Source organism: Copidosoma floridanum, unplaced genomic scaffold (genome assembly GCF_036245765.1).
Source record: "Copidosoma floridanum isolate Cflo_tuat_1 unplaced genomic scaffold, Cflo_Japanese_pri ptg000026l, whole genome shotgun sequence".
NCBI lineage: Eukaryota > Metazoa > Arthropoda > Insecta > Hymenoptera > Encyrtidae > Copidosoma > Copidosoma floridanum.
This window is the reverse complement of record NW_028321903.1, coordinates 5,499,117-5,521,606: the sequence shown is the minus strand read 5'-3', so window position 1 is coordinate 5,521,606 and position 22,490 is coordinate 5,499,117. Positions and strand designations below refer to the sequence as shown.

The 22,490-nt window shown below is 31.4% G+C and overlaps 1 protein-coding gene across 1 annotated transcript in view; it reads left to right on the top strand.

Moving 5' to 3' along the window:
* Window positions 1–13,753: 13,753 nt before the first annotated feature.
* The window catches only part of LOC106640744 (uncharacterized), a 425,751-nt gene continuing 417,014 nt past the window's right edge, over window positions 13,754–22,490 (top strand). The window contains exon 1 of the mRNA XM_089595613.1: window positions 13,754–13,844. Coding sequence (XP_089451739.1) covers window positions 13,754–13,844 — 91 coding nt within the window. The remainder of the gene's footprint in view (window positions 13,845–22,490) is intronic.

The following is a 22,490-nucleotide window of genomic DNA, read 5'->3' as shown; positions in this document are numbered from 1 at the left end:
CACTTACAAAATTCTTATGTTGTAAGAAAATATTCATAAGTTGCAATAATAGAAATCTTACTTATCACTTAATTGTATTTTTCACGGTAAAAAAATATGTATTGCATTTGGGTGCCAATAACCCGTTTTACGACTTTGTTTTATGAATATACGCTAGTATAAAATATTTTTAATGAGATAATGATTGAGCCATAAAGAAATATTCGTATTAAAATATTCCTTATCTGTGACCATCAGATGAGATCTCACTCAAGATCTCAGGTAAAAGTTCACTCGAAAAGTTTACTATCCGCTCAGTCAAAAATTATCAGGTATTATTTTACTATCAACCATAGCTGTATTTATATAGCTATAATTGGCTTCATTTATAGCTAAATTTAGTTGTTCAAAAGTTGCGTTAATTTTATAGTTGTAAACAGCTACTTTTAATAGTAATTATTAGTACATGATTATAGCTTCTGTGCAGTCAATTAAATCTATTATTGAAGGGGATTATAGCTGCAAATATAGATATGTTTGATGGGTTAAATAATAGCCAATAATTTTTGACTGAGCCAGCTTAAAATTATTAATGATAACTGTTTTAAGTTCCATACTTCTGACTATACTAGTCAATTGACTTTAATACCTCTTTGAACTATTAAAGTCAACTTGTTTATGAACCACACTGGCACACATTAAAAAAAGTTATTTCATTTAACATATACATAAAAATAAAATTCAATGCAGTTGCCATTAATAAGAGTAAATTTAAGTTCCATTAAATTGATTAAACTTTGACTTTTGGTATATAATTATTAAAATTACACCGTCTATCTAAGTCTGTTTTAGCTCAATCGTTAAAGTGCCAGCCTACCACTCTAAAGGATCCAAGTTCAATTCCCCGTCACTGCAAATATTTTTAATCATTGTTAGTAGAAGGATTTTAATAATAACAGAATTTTTAAACAATTTGTGTAAACACAAAGTGGTATAATTAACAATCTGGACCTAAAAAATTTAGTTTTTTGCAGCTATTTCAATCAGTAAAAAAAATTTTTCTTACGTTTTTTTGAAAAGACTGAAATTTAATGCGTTTCTTTTGAATTTTGAAAGTAATCTTATAACTACAAAAAAAATTTTTTTCTACGCCTGTTTAAATTTCTTTTCATCAAACAAAAAAAAAAAATTCTTTAAGAATTTTAATACAGGGACATTCGTGATAACTTAAAGAAGTTAATAAGTATTCTTCTTGATTACTTTTGGGAAAAAAAAATTCTTTTTGAATTCTTATAGAATTATTAAAGTAATCTTTCTGCATATTGGGGACCTACATACGTGGTCTTGTTAGCTTAGAAGGTCGCATTACCGCTTTTTGATATGATAGTCTAATGCTTGAGATATGATTTTTTTTGTTTATTTCACAAATATTTTATTTACGGTGGTTAGGGTGAATGGTACCGTACCTAGGGTAGGGTGCCATAAGGGCCCCTAAAAAATTAACGCTTTTCGACGGTAAATTTTTCAATAAATATAGTTACTTCGATAAAACCAAAGTACAAGTTGAAAAAATTGCGATAAAAGTACCGTGAAATTAAAACTGTGAAAACTGGGAGATGTTGTGAGGTAAGCCAGATTAATACTTCATACTTTTCTTCTAATTTTCTCTTGAGTTATTTCGTTGACCCTATATTTTTAAGAATTTAATAGATTCTTTGTAAAAAATCACACAAGAACTGTTTTAAATTTTTTAGATTAACCAAAGATTTTCCAAGATATAGTCGATTTTATGACCACTGTTCTTAAAAGTAGGTGTTAAATTGGTGAATTTTCAGTAGCGATTTGCAAAAAAATTAAGTCGTTGACCCCAGTATTTTCTTGTCGCAAATGAATTTAGCTTACTTTATACACATAATTCCAGAATTTCAGAGGTTTTGATCAAGCCGATAACAATCGCCCTAGCCACCTCAAATACATTCCATTGCGTCGTTACGATTATTTTTTTTTCTTGAAGTTTTTTTATTTTTTAGTTACGTTTTTAAAAGTATTCTAAGTGCCAAATAAACGTGCTCATTGATTTGATGCCTGATGCTACTTAACATATACATTTATTCTAAATGCATGAAAATTTACATATGAAACTTACATATAAAACTTACTATGGATTACTTTTCATAGTTTCATGGGGAAAAGCTTGAAGTAATGTGTTGGGTAAGAGTTTTTAGGATATCCTTACTTACTGATACAACACTTAGTAACATAATTTTAACTGAGGTTATGTAATGGTGTTGCATGTTAAAAAAATTAGGTGGTGTTTTTTAAGATCTTTACTAAAAAAAAATCTATTTTAATTTAGTTATTATATCACAATGGACTTAACTTTTGTATTTATATATTCAGGTAGTATCATCGTTTACATGAAACTAACGACAAAATCGTGCACCTAAGAGTGCAATGAATACAGCCGCTTTCAGCAGCGGTCGTGTCTCAACGGTTTGAGTAAAGTCTCTCGAATCCTTAGTTGTTTGATTTGAGCCTTAGCACTGCATTTTTAGCGCAGCTACTCACTTAAAATATTTTAGCAACTTTAATTCTCTTATTTAATATTACGGAATTATCTTCTCTCCATCTACATGAAAATCCCCGAAGCTTGTTCTGACAATGTTTTTTCAATTTAATTCAATTCTTCCGTTTCTTTAATGTAAAAAAATATTGTGGAATGACAGTTACATATCTCACGTGATTACTTTGTCAATAATAAATTACCATGTTATATCTTCAGTTTTTATAGTACTGTATTTTTTTATTTTATCATAGTTACATATTCAATATGATATTTTACGAATTAAATTAACATCATTCATCATGTAGATAACTTTAATGCATGAATGTATGCAGTTTTTTCAAATTATTTTTAATTAACTCTAGCTGCTTGTTGTTTTATTGATAAGTTTGTTGGCGTTTGGCGTTATTTTTCAAAGCGTGAGAGTAATTATTCTCATTCTTCAGTTGTTTATTATTCGTAGTACTCCCTCTACAAGTTCCATTAAGAATAAAAGCCCTGTGCGAGAATAGAAGATTGTTATTAATGTTTATAAAAAAAAAAAAAAAGATTATTGTTTCAACGTTAGTATTCAAAATCTAACCACAATATTTGTGAATACAAACAATGAGTAGTCACAAATTATTATAAGGTTGGGAAAAAAAATATAAGTAAAGTATTAAAAATTTTTTTTCTTCAAAACGTTTCTTAATTTATTTATTTTTTGAAGTTGTTTTTTATCTAACTATTTTACTTCAAGATAAAATTTAATATCATTTTAAAATAAGATGTTCGATACTATTTTAAGATAGAGCGTTCTTTAATATTTCTTTAAGATTAAACCTTTTAATAGTATTTCGAAACAGGACATTTTTTCAATAAATATTTAAGGTAAAGCCTTCTTTTATAGTATTTTAAAATAGGTTATTTTTCAAATGCATATTTAATTCAAGATGAGATATTCTCTTCTATATTATTTTTAGCTAGAACATTTTCTAAATACATATTTGAGATAAGACGTTGTCCAAATGCTTTTTTTCAAACATGTAGTTCGTTTATTTTACTGACGATAATACAACTAGCAATTGAATGTATTTCATGTTTGTAAGTAAAAATGTAATAAGTGCACTTAGTTGCTCCCGACTAATGTGTATCTAGAGTCATATAAAAAAAATTATTTGTTGTAGCTTGGTTTAAAACAAATGGTAAATAAAATTTCATGTTTAAAGCTAATTATTTTTTAATCTTGAATTTTAGCAACAATCGGTAAGTAAAACATTGGCATCTTAAGATTGCTCCAACCCATCAATTAGTTATTGCAATGTGAAAAATTTGCGAATAAAAGTTCAAATGGTTTGAATGTCCACCGTATTAGCCAAATCTAAAACTCAGTGTACTACCACCTGTACCTTAACTTTAAAAGATATTTTGGAGGACGAAAATTTCACAGCAACAAGTTCATTAAGGCTCAAATAGTAGATAAATCATTTTTCTTTTAATGGGATTCTTTAGGTGACTAAGAGTTGTACTATCGTTTATTATGAATAAAATAAAAAATATCGACATGCGAGCTTATCAATACACTGGACCGCTTGGGTTCTTATTTGCAATTGATTAAATCATAAATGTAGTTATTCAAGCGCATTGGGTTACTAGAAAGAGATTGGCTACTGGCTATTTGTTAGATGAATGTGAAGCATACATGAATAATATGAGTAGTATGACTAGTATTAAGAAGTATAGTGTGTTAGTATTATTAATATATATATATATATATATATTTTTTTATATTATAGTGCTCTACGTCCGGCTCCTTTAATAAGGGCACTACTATGGGTACTTAGCACTAGGGAAAGGGACAAGGAAAGGGATGGGAGGCCTCTCATTACTGGGAGGGGGGTAGGGGGAAATTAGGCAATTTTTGCTTCGAGAAGGTCACCTAAACTCTCCTCGAGGAGCATTGCGTGGTGAAAAAGCACATGTGAAAAATCGCAGAGGTACTTGCCCGAAAGTCGCCCAGGCCGGGAATTGAACCACGATCTCCCGCGTGCCAATCCACGACCTAGCCGACTGAGCCACCGCGTGCTCTCTTAATATATAAGTAATAGGCTTAGCTGCTATGAAAGCCCATATTCGCTATGTGTAACGGCCTATGCTACCGTCCTCGCGGCCACCTGTGGAAATGATCTAATGTATGTAAACAAAGCTAAATCGTATTGCAGAGGTAGGAGCAAAATCATTCTAATCAAATTAATTATCATTTATCAATATTAGAACGATGAAACTGATATTTCTATAAAGAGGAACGTATGTTAAATAATACAGAAGTATACATTTTCTGTATTATCATTAAGATAAAAATAAAACTTTCTCTCTTTTTTTGAAGTTGTATGCTTTCAGAGCTAAGCTTAATAAGATGTAGATTACCTTATGATATAATTAATGTCAAGAGATGACTTCCTGCAGCATGCATACCTTTTTTACATCATGAAGGCAATCTTTATCTTATTCGGCTAAGTTCTGAAAGTATACAACCTTAAAAAAAGGGAGAGAATTTTATTTTTATCTTAATGATAAGACAGAAAAATTATGCTTCTGTTTCATTTAACATACTTTTCTCTTTATATAAATATCAATTTCATCGTTCAAATATTGATAAATAAAAATCAATTCGATTTAAATAATTTTTCTCCTACCTCTGCAATACGACTTGGCTTTGTTTACATACATTAGGTCATTTCCACAGGTGGTCGCGAGGGTGGCAGCACAGGTGGTTACACATAGCGGATAGCTCACCTACGGCTGTCCGAAGTGTGCAGCGTCGTGATCCATACGTTGGAACTTAAATTTGAGCTGCCGAGTATTGTATCAAAGGTAGGTAGTAACCTTATCCAAATAAGGTTATATTACGATGTTCACATTCAGAAATACTTGACTTTTTTTACAAAAAAAAGTAATACTTTCAGTTGAAACTGGTACCACATATTAACGTTGAAGTTTCAACTCAACTCAGTTGAAGTCTCAAATCAAATGTAGACTCTTTGAGACTCAAATTTTTTAAGGATTTTCTACATTTTTATTAGTATTTTATTAGTTTTATTAAAGTAATTTATAATTTATTAATAATAAATAGTACAAATAGAAATAATTTAATAATTTTTGAAAATACTGTCTTTAAGATTTCAAATTAAACGTGAAACATGTGGTTGGAAGAAAAAATTAAAAACTATTCTAATAAAAATTGTAGTAATAAAAATTTTTTAGTTATTTCTTTTAAAAAACTATCAAATTAAGATTTTAATTGCAACTATCAAACAAATAATTCACTTCATGAATCTTAAAAAAAAATTCGATGAACCTAACTTCGAAAAATTTTGTGCTGCTGTTGTTAATGAAATATATATTTTTCTGATTTTATTTGAGACTACACAGCACTTCTTTCAAAATTGAATGTAAAAACATAATTTGAAAAGTAAAAGGAGAACAGCTTTTAAAATTTTCGAAGTTGCTGATCCTGATAGGGTTAAAACTAGATTTGGTAACAATTGCATAGAAGAGAATACATCAGCCCAGGACTAAATTGTATTGGACACCTAGATGAAGGTAAATAAAAGCGATTGGGTTTTGCGTTTTACGGTTGCACAGATAGATTATTAATTTTAGATAGCTTATAATTATTATTAAAAAAGTATTGGAAAATTTGATTTTTTACTTACTATTATAAGATCTGATAAACAATTAGAGAACACTCTTAGAAGATTTGCATAATGCATTGTGATCTTATCATGCAGACAAACTATCCAGTGCTAAAAGTCTTACTTCAATGTCGTAGTAAACATAGTTAGTGCATAGAAGTGTACTAGTAACAAATACGACATCATTCAGCAGATTTTTTTTCAACTCTTCAAAAACATGCAAGATAATAATTTATTTGATGGCTTTAAGTTACATGTAGAGTGTCTCCAATTTTTTTTTGGACTATTGATTCAAAAAGGATTGCAGAAAATATGGGATCTGTAAAATTTTCATCAAACAAGGAAATAGGAACCCAGGACCCAGGCATTAAATAGGTGGAAAGCCTTACGTATTATTGAATTTACATAAATGTGATTACAGAAAAAAATCTTGCAAATAACTCTGTTGATCGTTTAATAGAAAAATTACAGTAAGAACTACCTTGGTTGATCCAAAGTTTACTAAACTAGTTAGGATTTTAAAGCCGAGCACTAAAATTGTAACAAACATAAAAGAAGCAGTTTCTTTGCATACAGATTTGTTACTTACGGTCAATGTATACAGGAAAAATAATGTGCATTACAGTTAATTTTCTAATGTTTTATCAGGCAACGTTTAATACAATAAATTCACTGTATACTTTTAAATTGACTCAAATTGTCACATTTCATTTGTTTACACAGTGATCAGTATTTGTATATTTAGTTTATAATAACAGTTTTATTTAAAAAAAAAGTATTGGACTATGGACGGATCTCAACTTGGTTGTTCAAAAAACATTTTGTTACTAGAGAAGATCAATCAAGAACGTCATGGAAAAATTTAATCCTTATAATATTTGACATTTTCTCCACACCCAAAAGACATGCAACACTTTAAAAAAAATTAATGCTTATATATACTGCAGCATCTAAATTTGTCATTACTTTAGCGGCAAAGAAACAATTCTCTAAAAACTAAAAAATACTGGAAGCATATTGAATTAAAACTGATCTGCGTTTCCATTTTAACCACAATTTATAAATAACCACTGAGCGAGATATTTCTTCTTTTCTTTATGTAGTTATTGGAAACATGCAGATTGAAAGTTTTAAATGGAAAACATTTCAACTCTTGGTTCTGAAATCATGTAATTATTGATATACGCAAGAAATTACTTAAAATTTATATTACAAAGTAATCAGTAGACAGTGGGTGCTTTGTTACCCAAGTATAATGTTTATACTTCTAGAAAATTTTATGGCAAACAATATAATTGGGCGATTCTGCTGAAACTTGCTCAGATCGTGTCCGTTACTCATACTCACGTGCCTTCATAAATCCAAAACTTTAAAAACGTTAAATTGTGTCAAATGTTGTCAATTTCACTTGACATTTTGTCTAATACCGATATATTGATTTCTTTATTGAGATTATCGATCATTTAGAGTCCAATTCTTTATTCTGACCCATGTCCAAAACTCAATTTCATTCATAAAAACTTTCACCGGTAAAAAATAAGGCTTATCTACTACTTGGGCGTGTCAGCATTATATACTCTAGCTATTGGTGATTAGATTTGTACCTTAGTCTCACAAAAAATCGACAAAAACGAGTGAGTTTTCACTGCATACATTTTGTCCGCATATTTGCCCCATAATCATGGTTTTAACAAAAATCAGTTCAGGAAATTTCAATGAAAAACTTGGAATCTTGGAGCATGGCTATTTATTTCGTATATTAATTGGACAATGTGATCCAATATTTCGGAGTCATCCTGACTCCCTCTTCAGGGAACTATGCAGATGCGAACATGAAAATGCCAAACGCAGCATGACTGATAAAGACTAGTCAGTCATAACCATGGCAATGGATTACTAATAATGAAATAAACTTAATATTATAAATTTTACCAGTTAAAATGTATATACAAATTAGTTATCTACAATATAAGTCACACTCTGACTCAGCACATGTAACTCGATCCGAGCAAGTTACGGCAGAATCACCCAATTATGAGCATAAAAATACCTTCTATGAAACGATATTGTGTACGAAGGTGGTGCAATTATCGTGGGAATTAGTATAACTGCGTTGATAAAGTATAGTTTAAATCAATATTCAATCCGTTATAAGCAATGTATTACGGCAAAATGCAATAAAAAATAGGCTGGCCAGTACAAGACTGTGCGCTTTTATCGAATCTTCTCGTAATTTTAGAACAACTTCCTACTGCCTACGCTGATTACATCTGTAACGTCACGCTTACATCTGTCATTTACGCCCATACACTTATTCCTTGTTTTTCTTGAATTCTCACGATATAATTGGATCCAGAAAAATAAGAAAAACCATCCTGTGGTACCACTTTCTTTAATAGCAGAGTGGTACATGCCAGAATAGTGAATGTCTCTTCCAGACGTTCATCACTAGGTTTTTTAGACAGAGATTATTCAAATGTCAAACTTGTGTTCGAAATAGCATAAAAAAAACCACAAAAATTGTATCCCGTGTGACTGTACCATTATTTTATAAATGTTAAATTACAAAAAATCGCAATTTAACATGTAACCTTGTGAAAAATTACGTAAAATGGCATTTACATGATCCGTAGAAATCTCCTAATTTTTTTGGTACAAGACATTACTATAGACAAACCTATCAAATTTTCAACTAGATCCGCAAGGTCAAAGTTAAGAAAGAGGGGATCAAGTATGCGTGAATAAGCATGTACGTGAGTACATCCACAAGAGAAAAACAATTGCTAGCTTTGCTGCACACATTTGCGTTCCTCTCACTTTTCTGAACTTTTCCCCCGGTTACTATAAAAAAAAGAAAGAATAAAACACAGTTGAAGTCAACTATTGTTATGGTATAGTACAAAAGTTTTTTTTTTAATTTTTGAAAATTTTGAAAAAATATGAAAAAATTATACGAACAATTATTTGTTCGTTTGATGAAAAAAGTTAGTTCGTTATATATATATTATATAAGTTACTTTACTACAGTTTATTTATTAACTTAATTCATAATCAAACCAAATGAATGAATGTACAGTAAATATAAATTTACATTAAAAATTAGTTACGAAATACACGATAACATGCAGTAATCGAATTTCATTCATCGGGACTTTTTTTTTTTAATATGTAATTGGTCAAAAAAAAAAAATAAAATTTATAAAATTCAAAACGTATGGTGTGGTGTGGTGGCATTGTGTACTGTAGAGGGGATGGGATGTACGTCACGGAGTGAGGCGAAGGGGGAAGAATCGAGAATAATCCATTTTCGTTGATTTACCCTCATGCATAACGCGTCTATAGAAGTATAAATTTAAAAATATCATATGTGACTTACATAGAAATTCCTTAGAATATCAATTAGGTTACTAATTATTGGACGTTTTGCAAGTTTATATTTAAAGTTATTGTAAAACGCCAATCATCCAACACTGAACTGGTATTTGGTTTATTATTTTTAATTTTTTCATCTTTCAAAAGAAAAAAATTATAAGAACATTGTTCTACAACAATTGTTTTGTACTGTTCACTAGAATCATAATTTTTTTCTTTTAATTCAAAAGCCGAAAAAGGAACATTATATTTGTGAGTTATTGTATCCGTAGATTTATGAAATGCTGATGATGCAAATTTTTTCACTCTTTCAGACTCTTGAATTAAATGTAACTCATTAACTTTGAATTGAAGCAGAGCTTGGGATACTAGATCCACATATGAGTCATGCCTTCGATTCAACTGAACATTGGGCAATCAATTTAGTAGCTGGTTGTCACTTTTTTTCATAAGAAATGGTTCCATATCTCAAGGCTTCTCATTTGTGAGAAAGTGTAAATTGACTGTTGTTTATTTTTTTCTCAAATTTTGTGACAAAAATTCTAAAAGACAGTTTCCTTTCTATCCAGGTCAGGTCAAAAATTTTATCGTCCGTAGAACGTAACTTACTTTCCACATATCGAAACATTGATGCATTTCAGTTTGTCTTAATGCGTTAAATGAGTTTCTTACAACTTTATTTTTCCGTTTCCTTAAGTAACAATTTTTTTAATTTCTTGCAAAATATCTTCAACCTTTTCTTTTACTTTCCGACCCACTCCAGTGGCAACAATGAGATAGTAACATAATGTATTTACTCCTGGCTCACACTTATTCAATATTTTACAACAGGACTAAATAATTGTGAATACCGATATTTTTTATTGTGGTTGATAAAAAACTGTACTCATATACACCTGACTGCAACTGCAATTCCTCATTTACTATTTGTAGAGCAAATGTTCCTTTCGTAGATTAGATTTGTTTCATTTTTTCATGTAGTTCTGATTTATTCCAGCTTGATTTTGTTGGTAGCTTTTATAATACATTGTCATTCTTGATGCTTATGTAACTCTAATAAAATATAAGTTATATTTATGAACTCATCATAGTTGTTGTTATTTATTTATGATAATTAACAGTACAAAATTAATTAAAAATATACAATCCTTGGTCTCCATGTTCAGACTGTAGTATTATTACGTGATACCAGCTTAAATTGTTGGTGTTACTTTAAAAAAAAAAAAAAACATGTATTATGGAGCGCAAGCATCATAATATAACTGTATTCAATTGCTACCTACGTTTAATACAACACTCAGCAGCTTAAATATAAGTTCCAATGTTCTGTGCATGGAGCGTAGTACTGCACACCTTGGACACGTGAAGGGGAGATATACGGGCTTTCATAGTAGGCAGTAGGCAACCTGAGTGAATGTTACTCTCTGTCCATGATACATAATTGTACAATAGTTAAGAAACAATACATTACTATACATGAATATTAATGTGTACATTTAATGCACTCGTTTTTATTCTCTGTTATCTTTTTACATACGCAAAAAATGACTACAAGAATGAGATTAGAATAAGAACGAGACACGGCACTACAAAATTTTGTGTGAAACTACGTATTTGTGGTGATGATAAGGAGAGAAGTCTTTTGTTAATATTTATCCAGTAACTATCTGAAGATAAAAAGGGACCAGTCAGCCCATAGATTGTGTTAAGTTGTCCGTTCGTCTTACGTGTAAATTTGTTAACTTTTGTTTCGAGAGCATAATGTTTAAACAAGTCAGAAGACAAAATGATGATAAGAGTAGCCATCATAAGTATACAGCCATTTTCTCCAGAAAGTTAAACATAGAGTCAACGGTCACAATGGTTAGAAGGCACATTCTCTATCATGAGAATACAAGAGACGGATAAAGTAGTAAGCGTATTAAAAAACGTTTCTTAGATCCAGACATAATCTGCATGTTCTCCAGCCAATATACGAGCCCACCGTACCTTGTGGAGGAGTCCAGCGGCTCTTGGTACATCACTGACGACTATAGGCATCTCAACTCCTGCACGATTCTTGACTACTATCTTCTGCCAGTCGTCAAGGACCTGCTGCAGGAAACCAAGGAGGAGATCTCTTGGTCATCTAAAGAAGGCTTTCTACCAGATTCCTATTAGCAAGGTGGACATACCAAAGGCAGAAGAAGAGCGTTAAGATCTAATGGAATTCAGAGGTAGATACCGTTTTTGAACATAGTGTACTCATTATTTCAGAAATAACAATTACCACCATCTTTAAGGCTGATGCTCCACTAGCTCTGAAAACAGATGCCTCAAACTCCACTATTGGAACAGCGCTAAAACAACGAAATGACCATGGCACTAAAAGATCTCTGACCTTTCGCCATAAAATTCTTGTATGCGCAGCTACTCTGTCATCTAAATTTTATCTTAAAATTTAATATTACGATAATCTACGTCAAGAACAATAATAATGGTGGCCGATGCTCTCCTAAGAGTCACCACTGTCTCTGTTCTCAACACAACATATCGCCTCCAAGTTTGTTTGGCCTAAAATATCTGAATATGTCAATCACTGTTTCTGCGAGCTCTTTCAGTGAGTTAAGGCATATTGTCATAACCGTTTGGCTCTTGGAGACTTCAATTTTCCACAGGGCTAATTACAGCATATCAACGACATTATCAAACTGCCTGTATGTCAAGGGCTATAGTCCTGCCTTACCATCGTTCATAAATGAAGCAGGTGGGTGTGAGCCATTCTTTTACTAGATCAATAAGCATTTATGTCGATAAAAAGCGTCACCAAATCAGTCACTATAGCGATCTATTGACCATCACATCTGACCAAGGCAGTAGGCCAGAGAAGACCACCCTGAGGTATCAAAGCTGTCAGATTTGCTGAAAACTTCAGTCAAGAAAGAATTTAGCTCATCAGTTTTTTTAGGACCATGAAACGTCGAACTACCTTGCCATTAAATATATTACAACTTAAAAAAGTTGACAAAAAACAGCTCTTAGGGCTCACAAAAGTTTTTACAATGCTTACAGTTGCAAGAGGGCGAAATAAACGGAAAACGTCAAATGCTTTAAACGTATCCAAATTTAGGTGTCAAGAAAATGACGCAGAACATTCATCAAGATTGAAACAGGAGAGTCAAAATTGACGAATAAAGAATCTATTATGCGAGAGATTAGCTTTATATTATAATCCTGACAGTAACCACTTAAATCTTCGAGCTCTTTAAATAGGTAAAAGCATATGTGTTTGAATTCATTGTGGTGATAAAAAATAGAGATATTAGGAACCAGGACTTAGTTGCTCTGGTAATAAGATTTTAAGACTGAAAAGTGTATTCAGTTGTATATTTTTATCACTTTTAAATCTTTACAGTTTTGACAAATAGCCCTTTTCATTTATTATAACATGTGGAAGTGCAAATCAACGGCCCTTTAGAGCCAACAACTATTTTATGGTACCGTACTTTTCAGCATCATTGTATTTTTTTGAACTTCCTTACAGCTTAGTATTCGACAAAAACTGCATGAATTACAGACAAAAATTTTTTCAATTAGAATTATGTGTTAACACACTACGGTAGTCTACTCAGTGAGTCTCGGGTAAACCCAGGGGGCCGCTAATCGTAACCATTTTCATAGCTTTCATACAAAAGGTCGAAATAATCACTTGTAAATCGATGAAAACTTTCCATAAACTTATATTATAATGAATTGAAACACTTTTTTTTATCGGATTACTTTACGTGTACATTATTTTTATAGTGGTCAGAGATGGTGATAACGTGATTTATTGTTTATCGTACAATAGTTTGGTAATAAAAAAATGACTAGTTTGTTTTAGTTGTTTCGTGTATGAATAATTTTTTTCTAACATTAAACATTTTAAAGATTTTTATGGTTATTCTTAAAAGTGGTATTAACTGTTTCAGGCAAACTGATAAGCAATAGTTTAATAAAAGAGTTATTAAAAAGCTACTGTGAAAGGAATTATTGTTGAACTTTCTAAGATTCTTACAAATAAATTTTACAGTTTTTTAATGATTGAATTATGCTTACTACATAATATATATGGTCTCATGACCTTTTTTGTATATAAATACCTATGTAGTACACGTATGTATAAAATAAATAATACTTTTTGCAGATGAGGAATGCAGTTTTGCAGAGACAAAATAATGACACCGCAATGTTGAAATTCAAACCTTCCCTTGAAATTTATAGACCACCCGGTAAGTGTGTATAAAAATTAAGAACATTTGCATATGGTCTCAATTAGTGTATGTGTGCTAGTTGTGCTATGCATCAGATGTTTGTTTGTTGACATAATATGCATATAACAGAGATTACTAGGGAGATTATCAGTGCTTATGGAAAAAAGTATATCTCTTGTTTTCACTAGCTTAAGGAGGCTTGGGCGATTTTGAATTAAATGCTGGCTAGGTCTGAAATTCAGAGATTATATAGATAAAGTTTGCTAGATTTTTTTAGGAAAACAAAATAGGTAGGTCAACACATTTATTTTCGAGAAAATCGCTTGTGAAAATTCGTCATTTTAACACGCAACCTTACGGAACCCGAAATTCAATAGACTACCGTACCGCAATAAAAAGCTGTGGGCCCACACATTAAATTGGTACATGTACTTGAAAGTATAAAGAATCTATTATTTAAAAAAAAGAATAGGATCAACACGTTAAATTTTGAGAAAATAGCGAGGAAAACATCGAACATGAGAATTGTTTTGTTCAGGTACTGTAAGTGCGCATGCGCTGTACATTCATAAACATACAAGCATGAAAATTTAAGTCTAACACAAGTATAGGTATATAATAGCAGATGAGAGCAAGAGAGTACAGTGTTGTCAGCTTTATCGTGGCAGGGCCGTCATCTTTACACAAGGTACCTTGGGAAAACTAATAAATTTTTTAATATCGATTTTCCGAATGACTTTTCCGCGTTTTATTGCTATTTTGTTCACACATGTGTATAATCAAAATGATTATAAAAAAAATATTACAAAGAATCATTTGTATGACAAGTACCCCACAGGGGCCCCTCAATAGATACGACACCAAACGCCCAAGCCTCCTTAAGCGCCCTATCGAGGCGAACTAGCCAAACTATAAGCACATTTTCAGCTGTGGAGGGGAAAGCCCAAATGTGCGTACGATAGGTACCTAGTAGAGGGAGAAGGGATATATGCATATATACAGCTGTAGCTGACGACACTGCTGATCTAGATATGATTGTGGACATCACCGAGGCACAGAAGGTTACCGAGCAATATAAAAGGAAGAGATCTGAGGACCCTTCGGACAAGTCTTTCTTCAAGAGTAACAAAAAAAATAAAAAAAATAAACAAAACAATGAGCAAGACGCTGAAAATTCTGACAAGAATACTTACGTCACTGACTTCAAATACGCTGAAAGCAACGTAAAGCAAAAAAATATCAAGTAAAAGAGATCTACCTTTAATCCAATCATAAACTTGAAGTCATTTTCAAGACCTTTCTAAATGGTAATTAAATTTTGGAGGACGAGCAAATTCCGTGATAAAACTTCATACTTTACTTCTGTCTCATTGAAAAAGGAATCATGAAAAGCGTGAACTTTGATAGAAGATACAACGATATTGAATAAGATTAAAATTCACAGTGTAAGGAGAATTACAAAAAAAAGTCAAAATGTCTCTATGGACCCTACTTTATCGAAAGATATTCCATTAAGTCAATCGTCATTTCTTTTCATGGTCAAGTGCTATTACAACGGGTTTATATTTACCGTATAACTCACTCGATTCAAGTTTACGTTGCTGAGCCCTGCATCTGCTACTCTTGTTTCTTACCTGGCGACACATTATGTAAATATCAAAGATCTTCTCTTTGCAGAAAATGGGAGTTCTAATGCTGCATTGACAGTCAAGACGACATACAAAAGACAACACTATTTTCATTGTATCATACTCTCCTTAGAATACAAATAATTACCGAAAATTTCTTATAAATTTGTGTACATTTAACAGAACAATAAGTATTTATTAAATTACTTGACTGGCTCTGTAAATTGACTCGTAATAATAAGCCACCTTATACTTACACATTTTGTAGTACTGCGTAAACATGTGTTATCTAAATCTATGTATGTATTAGTATTCTGTGATAGAAAGGCATACAAGAGATTTGAATTTTTTTAATTCTTTATCACTGACATTAACAAAAACAAGCTAAGCGTACCGAAAACTATTTTTTTTACGTACAAATCATAATATGTTAAATGATATTTAATATCATTCAATTTTGCCTTCGGTTTAAAACCGAAGATTGTGAATTACAGTCTCACGCTGCTTCACACGCTACGGGACAGCAGATAGTCCGTCTATTTGTTCGTTTGCATATTGGGAAAAGGAAAAAAAAGAGAGTGTTCGGCTTTGTAAAATATAAATTTCCACATACCTTTTCTTCCTCTTTTATTTAATTTTATATGACTCTTCAGTGCTGCTTCTTTTAATATTATTAATTTTATTGAATTTCAACAAATAAAATATTCTGCACAATCTGGTGTGCTTTTTCTTTTTTATTTATTTAGTTTTTAAATAACTGCATTTATTTGAATTTGATTTATTTGAATTAACTAAATCGTTTGCTGATTCAACTAAATATTTACTTCAATCAGTAAAATTATATATTAAGTCACAGATGTATTTGAATTAAAAAAAAATTGAATTGAAAATGAGAATTATTTATTAATATACAAGGCATACACAATTCACTCGCGACAAATAAATCATTTATAAGGATACGTTCAAAAAAACTATTTTTTCGTTTCGAGTGAGACGTTCTAAAACAAAAGTGATATTTATTTAAATCCAAAAAATGTTTAGTATTTCAAGGATCACATATTTGCGAGAAGATAAATATTTATTAAAAACTAATAAATATTTATTTCATCAAGTAAACAACGCTTATTAAGATAATTTCGTTCATTTGACTGAAACATATTAAAGCCAAGTAAAAAATTTATTTCAATTTTAAGGATGATATGATTTCTTCGAAACATGTAAATCGTTTATAAGAATACGTTAAAAAAAACGATTTTTTTTGTTTCAAGTAAGAAACGTTCTAGAAAGACAGTAAAATTCATTTGAATCTAATAAATGTTTGGTATTTCAGGGATCTCACGTGTGCGGGAAAATAAATATTTATCAATAAATAATAAATAATGATTTCATCAAGTAAACGATGCTTATTAAGATATTTTTGCTTACTTGGGTGAGATATATTAAAAACAAGTAAACGATTTATTCTAATTTAAGGGATTATATAATTTATTCAAAACATGTAAATCGTTTATAAGACTACGTTCACAAAAACGATTTCTTTGTTTCAAGTAAAACACGCTCTAGAAAGAGAGTAATATTTATTTGAATCCAAAGAAATACATGATTTGTACTCAATAAATAAATTATTCTTATGTACTTAAAAAATGACTTATTTTATCTAAATTGAATGGTATTGAAGGAAAAAAATTTATTTATTGTAGGAAATCTTACATGTGTTAAAATAATGTAAAAAAAAGTTAGTATATTTTATTTAAACTCACACTACTTATTCCAGTCATTAATTTACCTAGCTGAATAAGTGACGGGAAAATTTGTTGTTTATTAAAAATTATAAGAATAAGATGCTTGTGATACAGCATAGCAAAGTTTATTTTATGTTGATAAATCAATGGAAATCTTATTTTTTACTACTGGTAACAATTTGCGTAAATTTAATTACTTTAATTACCTTTCAGCTGCTGTTGTTGCAATACAGTGAAAATAGGTACTGGTTAATGTAAAATAAACTTAAAAATAAAATAATATGTACACATACGTTTGTGTATGCATGCGTTGGGGTCTATGAAGATTAGTAGGGTGTCAGTAAGGTTCCACAAAATTATGAGGTGGTCGTTGAGGTGGGTCAATAAAATTAGTCTGGGGGATAAAGGGTCTTGAAAAAAAATACACTACCTCAAAATAAGTAAAAAAACGACCGAATTTCATTTTATTTCTTAAGGGGATCAGTGAGGGTCTGGGGAGTCTGTGAGTATAAGTGGGGACTGTAAGAGGGAGTGTGTAATGACTGTTACAAATAACTGTATTATACAGGAAGATTTATATAGGAATTATTACATATAGATGTGTACGTATTATTTTCATTTTTTTAAAGTATTTGTTCAAAAGTTAGTTGAAAAATTTGTTGTTTTTTACCAAAGATAACTTAATGGATACCATTTAGAATGTCACTATTAAGATCTGACATTGCAACATTAGAGATTATAGTCACTCAATTTCTCAAACTCAAAAGAATCATTCAACAATCCATCAACATTCCAGGATTTTGTACGCTTACAAAATAACGCGCGTCCACTCTAGGTAATGGCATAGTTTTTATTGTACGATATAATATTAAATACTATGAAACTTATACTCATTGTTCGGGCTGGTCAGCTGAACTGGGCAGTATAAAGGCCAATAACGTTTTTCTCCCTTTTTATTTTTATATTTGCTACAAAACTCCGGGACATATTCTTTTTCAGTTGTTTTGGGATGCAAATACGGAAAATAAAAAACCTTCTTACAACTCAACACTTATTCGCGATTACAATGAACACAACGTGTCGTGAAATTGTGACATCACCCAGTACTAGTATTCATTTCGAAAATTATTTCTTAGCCAGAGACTCAGTTCTGCACAACTTCAATACTGTGATACTAGCACATACTGTAATAATCGTAGAAAATACTACTTTAATCTCAACTTAATACTTTTTACACAAAATATTAAAGACTTAGTAATCTACTTGGTATACGATAAAAATTTCGGCTCTGACCATTTCCGAGTAACTTTTGACTTATTTACTAGCAAATATATTTATGAAAAAAAAATTATTAAAAATTAATTCTATTCGCACAGATTAGAACAAAGTTGAAAAAATCTTGGGGAATAATTTCAAAAATCTTTACTTGAGCCACTATGAGTCTTTAACTCCTACAGATAAATTTTAATTTTTTATTGATATAATCATCTTGATTAAAATATTGCATGAAAATAAAAAAAACAGGTCTTTAAGATTATGCACACCAATCCTGCTCTCTGGTGAAACTAAGATTGTGATGCCTTTTGTATGTCTAGAATAAATGCTATATTTTAAAAAACTGAATTCTCAAACCTAATATTGAACACATGGTAGATAACATTTACCTTAAAAGCTTATACAAAGCTTGGCAAGATATATCCATCATGGGTATCCAGAAATTCTGATAGCTCATCTCCTTGCCTACCAGATGCTTTCTTAGACTCCCCGTTTTTTTTCTTAAACTGAATGTTGCCCTTAGAGACAAGAGAGTTACTTTTACTCCTGGCATAGATGGAATTAAGCTTGCTTTCATAAAAAAACAATCTAATAAATATCTTCTCATCTTACTTCAAATTTTGAGCTCTATGTTTATAACTAGCTCTGTTCCAGAAAATTTGAAAAATATTTTTGTCTAATTAATCCCTACACCGAATGGTCTAGGTATCAGGCTCTTCAAATTGTACACTTACCATAGAATCAGGGTTCAAGGAGGGCCTAGATGTATATGCTATTTTTCTCGACATCGAGGTATTTTTTAATAACGTCAATATAGATATACAAACTCTGGTATAAATTAGCGGACTTTGATGTTCAACTCGAAATTCTGCAGCTCTTTAAATTTATTGTATTTGAACGGTATATTTTTTCCAATAATTCTTTCTTTAACATCACTACCCATAAAGGGGTTCCACAGGAGGCTGTATTAAGCCCACTCCTATACTTTTAATGTACTGAGTCGATGTTAACTAATCTTTCTCCTAGTATTAAAACCTCAGCATGTGCTGGAGACATTACTGTCTACAAAAAAAACTAGCCTCCACATGGAATAGTTAACTTGTCTTATAAAGTTTGTTAAAGACTAAAGACTTCAACTCTTTGAATATTGGATCTCATCTTACCTTTCCTCAAATGGCGTTACTACAATTTAACAAAAAGGTATTAAACTGAGTTTTTTGTAAATTTAGCTTAGAGATCTTTCTGTCGAATCCTGTTGTAATGACAAATTTTTTGGCGTATTCTTTGATGACTAGTCTTTTTTCACAACCATATCGTTTACATTCATGTCAGATGCTCGGCTTTTATTTGTGTGGTACTTGGTGGGTCTCTATTCCTGGCACTCTATTAATTCTTTACAAGAGCCTCATTTAGTCTATTATTGATAGTGCCAACTTCATCTGCTATCCTAATAAACTCAATCTTAAGCTCAAATTGAGAAAAGTTTAATATGTGGTGATTATACTGTTATTGAAATACAGAAATAGTACACCCACTAATATACTACTTAAAAAGTCTAAAATAATGCCCATTATATCTTACAGTAAATATCAATGCTTTTGCTGCCTGCAGCCAAAGTTTTTAGCAGTTCTCTCTTCAAATCTTTCAGTACCTTTATTTTATTACTCATGTTCTAAATCTTAGTTCAAAAGTCTTTCAACATGCATCATTTATTTTTCGAATTTCCTTTTTCCTTTTTTCCTATTTTCTACCATAGCTTTCTATTTTTTTAAGAATCCTTTTCATCTAACTTGAATATTGGAAGGACTCTTTTACATACACCTACTCAATACTCTATTGACCAAAATGCACTGGCCATCCACATCAGTGGTAGCAAAATCTTTAGAGCTTTATACGCTGGATCTGCTTTCTGTTGCCTTAGCCTATGAATCAAATGCCAAACTATCATTTCACGATATGCATCTATTTTCTCTGCCAAATTTCTAGCCATTTATGATGCTTCTAATTTCATTTTAAATATTACACTTTTTGTCATCAAAATTTTCTTACTTTTAGTGACTCTGTAAGTCTGATTAACAGCTAAATATTTTCTTCCCATAATATCAAAACTTACTTTTTTATCTTAAGAAGTAAAGAAAATACCTTTTATTTTTTTTCAAATTTCTTGAAAAGTTAATCAAACTTGTTTGGATTCCATCTCACATTAGTAACCAGAAAACGACTTTACCAAATCACTAGCAAGAGAAGCTATACTTACCCTTCTCCCTATCTCTTTTTTGTAAGCCTTACGTATCTTTATTAATTTTATGTTATCGTATTTTACAGCCATTCTGACGAGTGGTGCATACAACGGCTCTGCATCGTTGTGTTACTCTGCATTTATATATTATCGACTTTGGTATACTAAGAGACTGACATAACAGATCTTAGTCATCTCTTTCTTTACATGTGTTACTTAGTTTGCACTTTTAAAAATACCCAAGAAGGTCTTCATCGAGATAAAATATATTCTTTCATATGTAGCGCTTCCATCTCAGGTCTCAAGGAACAATCAAAACCGTGCAAGTAGCTTCTAGTCCCACATAGGATCTTTGCAGCAGTAGTACCATGCAGAGATGATACCATCGGTCGCTTTCACTACTACGACTTTCTTTGCCACCTGAGTATGGCGGATTAACATGTCCTCAAAAGTCTCACACAGTCATTTATATAAGACACACGCACAACTAGTCAGCAACACACTTTACTTAAACATTACAGTTCTTAAATAAAGTTCATACTTCGTAATCCTTTGACAAGTAGTCGTTTTATGCATTGTACTCATGATGTGTTTACTTCATTTTAGAATAGCTTTGTTCATAATTAAGTAAACAGAATAGGGACTGGGTCATAGCCAAGCTCTGAGGTGGCCCAGGTCCGAAGTGGCCTAGCTCGAGACCTATGTTCTAGAGGGTTTGTGTTATGGCCAAAAACCCACCTATACAGATAATAGGCACCCTTTCTAGCATCGCTCTGAGCCTACCCCACCCATTCAGCTTATAGGCTGTCCCCCTGGCTTCGTTCCAAACCCCTTCTCCGTATAGCTACCAGCACAGGCTGTGCCCATGGCTGCAGTAAGCGCCCCACTCTTGTGCTCGTGGCTGCTCGATTAGTGTCCAGTATCTTTACCTTGATTTGGACCATAAGAATAAGCGCACGTTTTAAAATGTGTTTTTACAATTAATTTTTTCCGTGTAAGTAAGTGTGCATTTTAAAATGTGATTTAATATTATTTTTATTGTACTGAGATATTAAGAAGAATACATTTTGAAATAAAAATTTTTTGTCGTTCAATCGGATTTGAACCTCAGTTTCCAGAGTGATAGACGGATAATCTACTGACTGTGCTATCAGAGAGTTGTATAGTACCTGAACTAATACAGATATGATTGAAAGATAGTAGTATAGAATCGCACTGTCTTATCGACATAAAGTGTATATGCCTTAAAGATAACTTGAAGATGACTTTAACATTATCTGACACAGTTGAAATGATAACTAAAGAATGAGTAAAAACTGACTTAAAGATAACTGAAAAGTGACTTAAAAATAATTCTATTTATAACTGTAACGTAATCTAATGTAATTTTTATGTTCATTAGCAGCATGCTTGATAAGAGCCCTAAAAAAACGCTATTATCTGTGAGGTACAACCATTGAATCTTACCTCTCTAAAACAAGCGTAACCAAATTTTCTAGTTCGCCTATTGACTGCTAGATGGCATTTGTACATAGAAAATATATTAAATGAAATGATTAAACACTTAAAGCAATGGTTACATCTATTCCATTAACTCAGGCAAATCTAGGATAAACTTTTTATATGGTCTAACGTGATGATGTGCACAGTTGGCTTTGTACGCCCCATTGCGATGGAGGCAAACAATAGCCAGTTTTATTCTATCAATTACAGGATAGCCCAAATCTGTAAGGGATCATTGACAGTAGAGCAACGGAGCTATGGCCTGACGTTGCTAGACGTATTA